The 12,397-nt window shown below is 42.4% G+C and overlaps 1 protein-coding gene across 2 annotated transcripts in view; it reads left to right on the top strand.

Moving 5' to 3' along the window:
* kdr (kinase insert domain receptor (a type III receptor tyrosine kinase)) overlaps positions 1-10,858 on the top strand; it is a 38,143-nt gene extending 27,285 nt beyond the window's left edge. For both annotated transcript variants that reach the window (XM_061737992.1, XM_061737991.1), the window contains exons 27-30: positions 3,822-3,958; positions 4,053-4,137; positions 7,996-8,081; positions 8,188-10,858. In XM_061737992.1, coding sequence (XP_061593976.1) covers positions 3,822-3,958; positions 4,053-4,137; positions 7,996-8,081; positions 8,188-8,404 — 525 coding nt within the window. In that variant the 3' untranslated portion in view covers positions 8,405-10,858. The remainder of the gene's footprint in view (positions 1-3,821; positions 3,959-4,052; positions 4,138-7,995; positions 8,082-8,187) is intronic.
* The last annotated feature ends 1,539 nt before the right edge of the window (positions 10,859-12,397 follow it).

Here is a 12,397-nt window from a genome sequence, read left to right as displayed (position 1 = left end):
ATTAAAGAGGGAGGCAATGAGCCATGATCAAGGGACTCATTGTACATTGAAAGTAAAAGGGGGGCTAATTTGTCTTTGAATTTTTTGAAAAACTCAGCTCCGAACCCATCGGGACCAGGGGCCTTGTTGCTTTGCGTAGCTTCAATGGCGGCAGCAATTTCTTGCAAGCTGAAAGGAGCATCGAGGCCATTAGCCACATCCAAATTAATAGTAGGGACAGTGATATTATCAAGAAAGGAGGTCATTTCTGCTGTGTCAAGTGGAGATTCTGACTCATAGAGAGAGGAGTAGTATGACTTAAAAGTTGTGTTGATGGCGATTGGATCGGTGGTAAGTGTGCCATTAGAATCTCTAATGCTGGGAATCAGTCTCGACGTTGCTTGCCTTTTTAATTGGTGAGCCAATAACCTGCTTGGTTTATCGCCGTGTTCATAATAGTTGGCATGAGCGCGTAATAGGAGCCGTTCAGATTCGGCTGTCGCTATAAGATCGAATTTTGACTGCAAATCAAGCCGTTGTTTCAGTAAACTCGGACTTGGGTTAACTGAGTTTAGTCTGTCTGTGTCCTGAATTTTAGATGTGAGCTCCTGTAAACTTTCATATTCCTTTTTGTTGTGTGTAATTAGAAATATAACTGTATCTATCTACCAGTCTTCTATTGCTCATCTGGGTTTGGGGCACTGGGGCAGTAGCTTAAGCAGGGAAGCCAAGACTTTCCTATTTGCAGTCACTTTGTCCAGCTCATCTGGGGGGGATCCCCGTTCCCCATTCCCGAGCCGGCCGAGAAACAGTCTCTCCAGTGTGTCCTGGGTCTTCCCGGGGTCTCCTCTCAGTGGGATGTGCCTGGAAAACCTCACCAGGCAGGCTTTCAGGGGGGATCCTAACCAGATGCCTAAGCCACCTCATCTGGCTCCTCTCGATGCGCAGCGGCTCTTCTCTGAGCCCATCCTGGATGACTGTGCTTCTCACCCTTTCTCTAAGGAAGCGCCACAATGTCATTCTTCCAGTCAATACCAAAAACTTGGGACCATAGGGTTGGAACATAGACTGACTGGAAGAATGACATTGCGGCGCTCCCTTAAAGAAAAGGGTGAGAAGCACAGTTAAAAGCTTTCCCTTTTGGCACAGATCCTTCTTCAATAAACTATCGCAGTGTTCGCATCACTGTGGACACCTCACTGTCAGTGCCTGTCAATCTCCTGCTCCATTATTATCTCACTTGTGAACAAGACTCCGAGATACTTGAACATGTCCAATTTGGGCAGGATCTGATACCCAACTCAGAGAGGGCCCCCCATTCTTTTCCAGCTGAGGAACATGGTTTCGGAGTTGGAGGTGCTGAATTTCAGGTTTTACCCTGATGAGGTCAACGGAACAAAAATTGTCTGCAAAGAGCAGATACCCAATTCTGAGGTCATTAAACCAGACCCCCTCCATTCCTTGGCTGCACCTAGAAATTCTGTCCATAAAGACAATGAACAGAATCAGTGACAAAGAGCAGCCTTGGTGGAGTACAGTCCTCATGGGAAAAAAGTCTGATTTACAACTATCTAATGCGGTACAAGCTCTGACACTGGATGTACAGGGAGAGGACAGCCCATATAACGGCAGTGAATCTCCCTTTGCAAGTCCACCAACAAGGAAAGCTGTCCTTTTACCATATCACGTAACCCTCTGCTCTAGCAAGATGTGCTTCCAGTCAGTTCCTGCTATCACTGGTGTGTGCAAACACTTCTGCTATTTCAGATGGCAAAGAAATCTGTCTAGTCTCAAGTTGCTCCCGCAAACCACACTCATGCCCGCCTCCTTTGTTGTTGAGTTATGGAATTGCCAGTCTACAGTTAACAGAGCTGATTTTTGTGCTGCTTATGCTAATGATTTACAGCTTGATCTCCTCATTGTCACTGAGACCTGGATAAAACCAGAAACATTATCTCAGCTGTGGTATCCTGCTTCAAAGCAACAAATTGAAGTTCACGCCACTGCTGTCTGATAAAAAATGTCTTTCCTTTGAATACTATACTTTCATGGTGACAGCTCTGGTTGAAGTCTCTGTGGTTGTTATTTACCATCCACCAGGACCACTGAGTGACTTTGTTAATGACTTAAAACTACTACTGTCTTCTATCCCAGAACTAAACCATGCACCAGACCAGTTATCCTAGGAGACATGAACTTCCACTTAAGTTCCGTGCAGCAAAAAATAATTTGACGTAGAAGTGATCAGTGTCCTTCAGACTCACAAAAGCTGCAAAAACCTGAACCTGATTGTCATCAGAAACTGAAAGGCAGATTGTATATTGGCCAAACCATTACACATCTCTGACCACTTCTTAATCCACTTCTCTTTTTAGCTTTCAGAATCCTCCCCTGATCTACCACTGGTTCTACATCACCAGTCCCACACACACTTTATCTCATGTGTCGCCACCACATTGCCTCCTCGTAGCACGTTATCCTTTCTAGGTCAATGCTGCTACAGAGTCTCTGAGCTCTACAGTGAGGTCTTCCCTGGATATGCCAGTGTCCTGTATGTACCAAACCTACACGGTTTACCCAGCATTGTCTATGGCTGACTGATGTCATCTGGTAGCTGCACACCACTCTCAGAGCTGTGAAGAGATTCATCCAGATTACGTTGCAGTTCTGTCGTCATCATATTAAGTTTAACCAGAAACTCTTTCCACAAGGACAGACTGATTTGATTGACTACCCAGGATTATGCAGCATATGGGAAGTAGCTACACATACCTGCAAATCAAATTTAAATTTGCAAACGATACATCTAGAGTTGTAAAGGCTTATGGCCTCTTCCAGAGTGTTGCACTAATTATAAGATATGAGATATAAGATATATATCGCAACCCTTATATGGGTCCGCCAGATGTATAGTGGGTACGGAAAGTATGCAGACCCCTTTACATTTTCCCCCTTTGTTTCATTGCAGCCATTTGCTAAAATCAAAAAAGTTATTTTTTTTTCTCAATGTACACTTTGCTGATTTATCAAAAAAGAAAAACTGAAATATCACATGGTCATAAGTATTCAGACCCTTTGCTGTGACACTCATATTTAACTCACATGCTGTCCATTTCTTCTGATCTTCCTTGAGATGGTTCTGCTTCTTCATTAGAGTCCAGATGCAGTTAATTAAACTGATTGGACTCAAAGGGGTCTGAATACTTTCTCTACCCACTGTACAAGGTTATATCTACTAATAGAGAAGGGACTGACTTTCTGACAGACAGGAGGTCATTACTAATTTTTTTTGGAGCCTAATATTACAACTCCAGGTCAAGTCATATTACTGGTGTGTTTGATTTGAGTGTGACTCAAGTGTCGTGGACTGGAGCTCCTATCTCTGTATCTCTGCATTTGTGTTTACTGTGTAAACTCAATGTTTAGTAAATATTACCTGAGTTCCAGACTATGTAATCTGGCCAATGGTGGTGTTTTCTTACCTTTTTTCAGTTTTCCCTCCATTTTGTGAAAACAGAACATTCTAAAGCATATGATCACACCTGCACAAGGTGTGAAGGAGGTTTCACAGAAACCCCACTGTTGGTGGGTTTTATGAGAGCTCTCAATTTTTTCAGTTTTGTGAAATGAGTAGGCTACTATGCTATCTTAATTTTCATACCTGCACAGCCTGTTTTGGTGGTGTCTTCAAAATCAAGGGAAAAACACCATTGCAAAATCCTACTGGGGCATAACATGAAAACGAAAGATTTTTTTGGTTGGAGTTTAATGTTGTTGTTTTTTTTTTTTTTTTTTATATTTTTGACCTGAAATCATTAAAGTAGGATACTCTTGCTTTCCAGGATGGGAAGGACTACATCCCCCTGACAGCTGATGAAGCAAAAAGATGCTCAGTGCCCACAGACCCCAGGGGCCCCTACAGCAGACCTCAAAGTGGGGAAATCCTGGAAACACACTATGACAGACCGTCTTCCCTTGGGTCAGTATTCATTTACCTGTCACTGTTCACTGCAACTGTCATTTTCAAGACTTAAAGTGCACAGTAGCGATTGATCCCTGTACTCTGTGTTTAGACTGTCCGAGCAGAGTGAATGCTGCAACCGGCCCATCAGCATGAAGACATTTGAAGACATCCCTGTGGCGCACAGCAGTGTGATGGTGAAACTTGCGTCACTTATATAACTTAATGGTCACACGCTTTATTTAATTACTGTTATGATAATATTTTCATTGTACAGAGCTGTGATTCTCCTTTTATATGGAAACTAAAATATCGGGAGCATGGTCCAGAACAGTGTAATGAGAGCCAGGAGTGGCCTTCCACATTTAATTGGCTCCACTTCTGAGCATTTGACATTTTGATGGATATGGCACTTTGCCAGGTCCCCTGCTGAGTATCTTTTTTAAAGTAGCAGTTTTTCTCAGATTGTTTGAAACAAACAACTTTGATTTACAACCGTTCTGATACAATGCCAACTAAAGATAAGAAATAAGATATTTGCATTAAAGTGTACAGATGTGCCCGTGAAGTGTACAATCACTTTCAATTGATAAACTTTTAAACTTATATTTCCTATTTCCTGGAATTTTTCTAGAAATAGAAAAAACTATTGTCTTGATTTCTTTTTACGGAACTTTAACTGTGGAAAAGAAGTCACCAAAGTGTGTGTATGCGTGCTTCTTGATGAATAGTGATAGTATATATGATAGTATATCATAATAGTAATAGGTCAAATAGCAGATGTAGAAAATGTAATTGATGAAAATGCGGATAATTGATGAAAAGCGGAAAACATTTGTTTGCATTTGTTTTTTTTTTTGTTTTTTTAATATATTTGTATCCCAGTTTTTTACCCATTTTATCACCCAGTGCTCCTACCTAAGTCAGTCCTGGGCATTGCTCCCCTCTGCCAACTGCCTCTGAGGCCCTGCACTGAGCTCCTCCTTAACCTGAGGAGTGAACGTAGCGTGGGGAAGGATCACGTCATTCCGGCCAGATCCTCCCCACCCCATCTGGTGCCCCAGCTGGCCAGAGGGGGCATGTGTAGCCCAGGACTGTTGCATGTTTTTGTGAGGGTAGCTCACATTAGCTACCCAAGGGAACACGGGGAGAACAGGCAAACTCCACACAGAAAGGCCCTTTCACCAACCCCACCCAGGGTGTGGGTGCTGAAGTCATGGAGGAACTTAACACGCATTCAGCGCCCACAGCGTCCCCAGGCGGGAATTGAACCCAGGACCTTCTTGCTGTGACACATATACACTTGTATATGTACAACTGGGTAACAACTAGTTGAAGAAAAGGGGTTACATAGTGTCTAAATATCTCCCGAGCAAAAGATATTTTGGTCAAAATGATAGGCATTAATAATAAATAATGACAATAACTAATACAGTACTACCACAGAAATAATTACATCTCTACTGTACAAACATAACAATAATAGTAATAATAATAATAGTACTAATAATAGTGATAATACTACTAATAATAGTAATAATAATAGTTAAAAAAATCCATCCATCCACCTTCTTCCGCTTATCCGGAACGCAGCAGACGTAGAAGAGATGCCCAGACTTCCCTCACCCCAGGCACTTCCTCCAGCTCTTCTGGGTTGAGTGCGAAAAGTTCCACTTCACTTCTCTGTTGTGCTCATTTTTCTGGGACGCCGGGTCCCTCCGCCGAAACACAACTTTTGCGGTATGTGTTCATTGCTGTGTCTCAAAATGATGGGCAGTGCCCACCCAATCAGAAACGGTACAGATATTTTGGGATTTATATATATAAAAAAATAAAATTATAAAAAAATAAAGGATCCCCATAACCTTTGATTGGGTGGGCAGGACGCACGTTTGGGTGGGCACAGCCCAACCCTGCCCCAAAACTGGCCTCGAGTTCCAGTAGGTCCAGAGGTCCGACGGGAGGGTTATGATCGTATAGTGTGAGCAGACGGGTCGCATCCGAGCATCGGGTCGTACCGTGTGAGACCATAAATCGTGGGCTGTGAACTTGTGAACTAGTCGTGCAGTGTGAGATGGGGCTGTCGCAAACGATTTAAAATATTGCACAGTGTATGCCCAGCTTTAGCTGACTCCACTCAATGTGAAGGAGCAGCGTTTCAACTCACAGCTTCACACCCTTTCTCTAAGGGAGCATGGAGCCACCTTATACCCGTACTTGGAGAGCAAAACCCACAAAATGCCACGAGGGACATGGTCAAATGCCTTCTCCAAATCCACAAAGCACATGTGGACTGGTTGGGCAAAATCTCAGGAACCCTCAAGCACCCTGCGGAGGGTACAGAGCTGGTTCAGTGTTCCACGACCGGGACGAAAACTGCACCGTTCCTCTTAAATCTGAAGTTCGATGTTCAGCCAAATTCTCCTCTTCAGTAACCTGGCATAGACTTTCCCGGGGAGGCTGAGAAGTTTGATACCCCTATAGTTGGAACACACTCTCCGGCCCCCCTTTTTAAAAAGAGGGACCACCACCCCGGTGTGCCACTCCACTGTCTGTCCCCTTTCTCCATGCAATGTTGCAGACATGTCAACCAATACAGCCCTACAAACATCCAGAGACTTGAGGTACTCAGGGTTAATCCCATCCACCACCGGTGCCTTGCCACTGAGGAGCTTACGAACTTCCTCAGTGACTTTGGCTTGGGCGATGGAAGAGTACACCCTAGGGTCCACAATCTCTGCTTCCTCAATGGAACGCATTTCAGTCGGATTGAAGAGATCCTCAAAGTATTCTTTCCACTGCCCAACAATGTCCCCAGTCGAGGTCAACAGGACTGCCCGAACTGCGGCTTGCTTGGCCCGCTGGTACCTATATACTGCGTCAGGAGACTCACAGGCCAGCACGGCCTGGAAGGACTCCTCCCTTCAGCCTGACAGCATCTTTTACTTCCAGTGTCCACTACAAGGTCTCTGGTGCCAAGACAGGCACCAGAGACGTTACGTCCAAAATGTTGAGCTGACATCGACAATGGAGGCAGAAAAAATGGTCCACTTGGACTCAATGTCCCCAGCCTCCCTCGGAATCTGTGAGAAGAGTTGAAGACTTCCCTGACAGAGGGCTCGGCAAGACATTCACAACAGACGCCGCTGCGTTTGCTTTGGCGCGAAAATCGAAGCAACAACTATGGACGACCTTGTGATTGTACAGCTGCTGCTTCTGGCTTTACACTGCTTTATTAGGATCAGAAAATGGCAGATCTAATGTCTTTGTCGTCATCGACAGATTTTCAGCCCACGGCGTTTATTTGAAAATGGCGCAGTCTTGCTATTGCCATTGGTCTTAACAACTCCACCCCCTCCACCTACATAAGCAAGCCTTTCCTCTAGTCCAGCAAAGAGTTGGTGCCACCTTGGAACTGTTTTTTCTGGCCCAGAACCAGTTCTTTGTCAGTGGAAACTGACAGCCCAGTTCCAAACTAAGAACTGGCCCAGAACCAGCCCTGGAACTGGTTTGGTGGAAAAGGGATCTCCTGGTGCTATGTGCACTAGTGGACACCATGCTCGGAAAATGGTGTTCGTTATGGACAAACTGTGACTGGCACATAAGTCCAATAACAGAGCACCGATTGGGTTCAGATAGGGGAGGCCATTCCTCCCAATAACACCCCTCCGGGTATCATTGTCATTGCCCACGTGAGGGCAAGTCCCCCAGTAGAACAATGGAGTCCCCAGTTGGAGCGCTATCAATTACCCCTCAATTACCCCTCAGAGGGATCCCAAGAAGATGGATGGATGATAATAATAATTAGACAATTTCAGGAAATGTCTATATGGGCATTCCCTACTGCCCATTTGTCCCCCTCTTACTCTTACTCCACTACTGGCATGATAATAATAATAATAGCAATAATAATAATAACAATAATAATGGATTACATTTATATCACGCTTTTCTGGACACTCAAAGTGCTCACAATGGTTCCATTTATGAATTTGAAGAAGACTTGATTTTGCAGCAAAAACCAATGTTCACTTGAACTGTTTGAATTTTTACAGGAGGGTCACACAGACAGTGGGATGGGCTTCTGTGGCGAGGATGGAAAGAGTTTAAATCAACAGTTACCAGCCATGCCTAGCTTCAGGTGAGGACTAAGCATCATCATAAAATCTATACATCATTGCTTATGCAACAATTAAATAGGAGCCTTTGTTATAAAATCTCTTTCCCTGTCCGATTTGAACCCTCAGCCAAATGCTGCGCTGCAAGAGCAAAGAGTCTCTGGCCTCAGAGTCATCCAATCAGACGAGTGGATATCAGTCGGGGTACCATTCTGATGACACAGACACCCCGATTTATGCCAACGAGGAGGTGATTATGAAGCACAACATGCTGAAGAAGCCTCCCCTGACCAAGGCGCCTGACAAGTTCTGCACAGAGATCCGCTACAGCACCCCTCCTGTCTGACCCCACACCAACTCCCCCCTGAGTCTTCTCACTGTACAGTCTTCCTTTGTAACACTGATGAAAAAAAAAATCATGCAATAAGAATGACTATGGTGGTGTAAGGAATAAGCCTGCAAGGAAAAATTAAAGTTGTATGATAAGATGGGAGTGGTAGCCTAGTGGTTGCAGAGGAGGGCTGGAGTCTGGAGGACCAAGCCCCTGGATTCCAACCGAGGTCAACCACTTTGGGCCCCTGAGCAAGGCCCCTTAACCCTTACTGCTCCCCGGGCGCCGTGCAAATGGCAGACCACTGCTACTAGTTCAACTAGAAAATGAGTTAAATGGAGAGAAAGAATTTCCCACTTGTGGGATTAATAAGGGAAATTATTATTATTATAAGTTTGTGTAGCAGCTTTCATTGGACAACTGGAAGAATGGTATTATGTTGACGCAGCAAGTGAAATGTTGGAAGAACCCAAACCCGGGAGGGCATGTCCACTTCCTGAGACGCAATCCGCCCACTTCCTCTACTGCAGGAAACGGCATCTGGAATTTCTAGATAATTGAATTGACAAGTCGTTTCTTTTTTTCTTTTTTTTTGCTTCTTACCGCGTTTCTACTCGATTTGTACAGTTTTTATTTACATTACATATAATATTTTATTAAAAATGAATGACTAAAACTGCAATTAATGATACTAGTTTTCCAACATTAAAATAACCACCTGATAAAATGTGACATGGACATTTTTTATCACTTTTTAGTCACAAAAACACAAAAGTATGCTAGTTATTTTCTTTGTGGTGTAAATGTCTCATTTCCTCTGTGTGTTTCACTCAAAGAAAACAATACTTTCTCAGCCTTGGTCATTCACTGTCTGTCTGTGGGTGTGTGTGTGCAAGTTTACTATGGAAACAATGTCCATCTAACCTTGAGTGTTTTCTTTGGTGTTGTCCACCCAGAGTGCCCGTAAATGTGGTGCCAAGGTCAGCATCGGTAGGTATGGCAACAAAGGCTTGCATTAAAAATAAGTTTCTCTGAAGTTGTGAGAAATAAGATTTTCTTATCCAACATACTGCCTTCCTTTTTGAAGGGAACAGTGTATTTGGATGTTGTCACTGCAGCCTTAAAGCTTTAAGGTGCGTGTTCACTCTAAGTCGGTGATGAACGGGAAGCATGAATTCACAACGTATTATGTCTGCAATCAAGGAAAGCAACCTTGCCTAATTATGGAAGGCTAGAGGAAACGACTCGTAACCTCAGAGGGGCTGTTTTCAAACTTCCTCATGTAATACTTAAATTTAGAAACTCTGCCCTATCACTGTTTTTGGAAGCCAAAAGGACAGTAAGGACAACTTAATGTCCTTTTGGCTTATTGAAAATGGGCAATCATTAAAGCAACATGCGGTTATTTAAAACAACCCTAGATTTACCAATAGATGGTAAGCAGTATAAGCTTTTGTTAGGGACCAAAATGAAAATGGAAGCAGTTTTGAGGGAGAACGGAATGTGTTATCAACAAAATGGCAATTAATATTAACTTTCAGGGCAATAGACCTTCATCAAAACAAACTGCTATTTTAAGCCTCTGACAAAACTCAAAAATGTCTTTCCACTTAAGTGATAATATATATAGAGATGGTACAAAAATTGTGATTGTGTAAATGTACCAAAATGTTTACAAAAAGGGACTATGAAGGGAACCGTATGTATTCACTATCTTGTTCAGTTGACTACAGAGGCCAATAGATACAAAAGAAGGACTGTTAATTGCCTCTGCTTGCATACAAGTGGAGTGCTATTATTTATTTATGATAAAGTGGGTAAGTATTAGAAGGTCATGAGCTCTCCTCCTCTTCCATCTATTGAAAATAGTTTGGGTAACACTGGAAACTGACCTATAAGAACTTTTAAGATAGGTGCCACGCCATCAAACAGAGTACAAACTGCCCTTTTTCATACACTTTTGGATATAAAAATAAAAGTACCTCAGTTTGTTTGTAGGGATCCTATCAACACAATGACCAAGTGGAATTCAATTTTCTAGTCTTGTCAGAGACTTAAAATCTGAGTTTATTTTGACGGGTTTTTGCCTCCAGGGCTAATATCATACCTGTCAAGTCTCCCGGTTTGGCCGGGAAACTACCGTATTCTCTTTGCCACCGCCTTCCCATATTAGTATTTTCTGCCAAAAAAGCAAAGACTTCCTGTAAATATCTCTAAAAATGGGAAACCGAATTTACTTTCCTAAAGAAGAGCAGGATGGGGCTCAGTTACGCGTTCTGAAAGATGTGTAACTGCGATTTTAGTGTCTTTCACGGAGGAAGGACCAATGTCTGTTAGCAGCACCAGAGCGGCGCCAGAGAGCCACATGAATGAAAATGATAAATTAAGAGAAAATGTACATGTTTCACTTGAAGATAATCAATGCGTATATCAACTGAAAATATTTTAAATAAATAAATGTGCTTTGTGTGTTTTGTTTTTTGTGTGTTGTGTTTTTCCCAAAACTTAACAGGTATAGCTAGCTAACATAAATTGCTCTTTAGGTAAAAACATTTTTACCTTTTAGATCATATCCTTTTGGTCCATGGTTAAATTCTTCATCTTATAACAGGATGAGGGTTGATCTGACTGTGGAATATTTCATAAACTTTACAATATATTTTGTCTTTGAAACACTTGAGTAAGGCATAAATGTAATATGTAAGGGATTGTATTCTTGAAACAAGCATCCATCCATTATCTATACCCGCTTTATCCTTTGCAGGTTCACGGGGGTCTGCTGGAGCCTATCCCAGCTATTTTCAGGCGAGAGGCAGGGGTTACACCCTGGACAGGTCGCCAGTCCATTGCAGGGCCAAGCAATACTGAATAATGATAAATCACAATTCATAAATGAATGTGCCCTCACTATCCAAATTGTCAGTAGTAATTGCTTGCCATGGAGTTTCGGGATAAGTGAGCAATAATGCCCTCTGATGTACAAAGGGAGTAATGACACGCCTGTTTTTCTTAGCGCAAGTCTCCTGAGAATGTGAAAGGGAAAAAAAGAGAAGAGATTAAACAAGTAAATATTAAAACGTCATTTGTTTTGTGTCACAGACACTTTGTGCCATGTTTAGAAGACAGACACGATACACAGATCTGGAACAAATAAATATCTTGTACTGCAGGAATTCAGAGTAATTTCCCCAGGAATACACAAACAGGCTGAGAGCTCTGCACAGTCAGGAAATAACTTGGCACAAACAGACTGTTTGTGAACATCATGAGTCTAAGCCCGGCAGCAAACACAGAGCCAACCATGCAGTAAACGCATTTCATGGAGACAGACAAGACGCCCAGTGGGGTGAGTCAAGGAGAAACCACAGATGATCATACACCCAAATTATTTTTAAAATCTTCTGATATAGAGCAGTTAAAGGGACAAGTCAGATGATGCGAAATGACCAAACTTGAACGACTCTGTAATTATGTTTGGATTCCAGTTTGATGAGAGAGTAGAAATCTGATGGACATTATATATAGAACTAATGGAGACACTTAAATATCACATTTCTCTAACTGATAGCCAAGACAATTAGTTTGATGTGAGATTTAAAAGGAAAAATCATTCATAGATATAGTTTAGAAGGAGAGGCTGGCTAAAATATGTACCATTTTGAACTCATTTACAATTTTGTCTCCTATTTAACACTTTAATAGTGCTTACAGTATATATTGTCTTCTTAGCCTTGTCTAGGTTCTACTTAGTCCTCTTAGAATGTGTTTCTCATTCACCCAAACACTTGTCGACGATGCATATGACCTCTATGCACTCTGCAAACTAAATTTAGCACTTTGCTTCCAAATTTAAAAAGTCAGAGACTATGAATAAAAACAACGAAATAAACAGGACTTGATAAACAGCTAATGGCACAAATGAAACAGTTAACTAAATGTCAGCATGCCTGTTATGCCCTGTCTAGGGGTGTCCAAGACACGACATGAAAGAGCCCATCTTCCCCAAGT

Source organism: Cololabis saira, chromosome 13 (genome assembly GCF_033807715.1).
Source record: "Cololabis saira isolate AMF1-May2022 chromosome 13, fColSai1.1, whole genome shotgun sequence".
NCBI classification, from domain to species: domain Eukaryota; kingdom Metazoa; phylum Chordata; class Actinopteri; order Beloniformes; family Belonidae; genus Cololabis; species Cololabis saira.
Note: the sequence above shows the minus strand (reverse complement) of the source record. Positions and strands in the feature narration are given on the sequence as shown.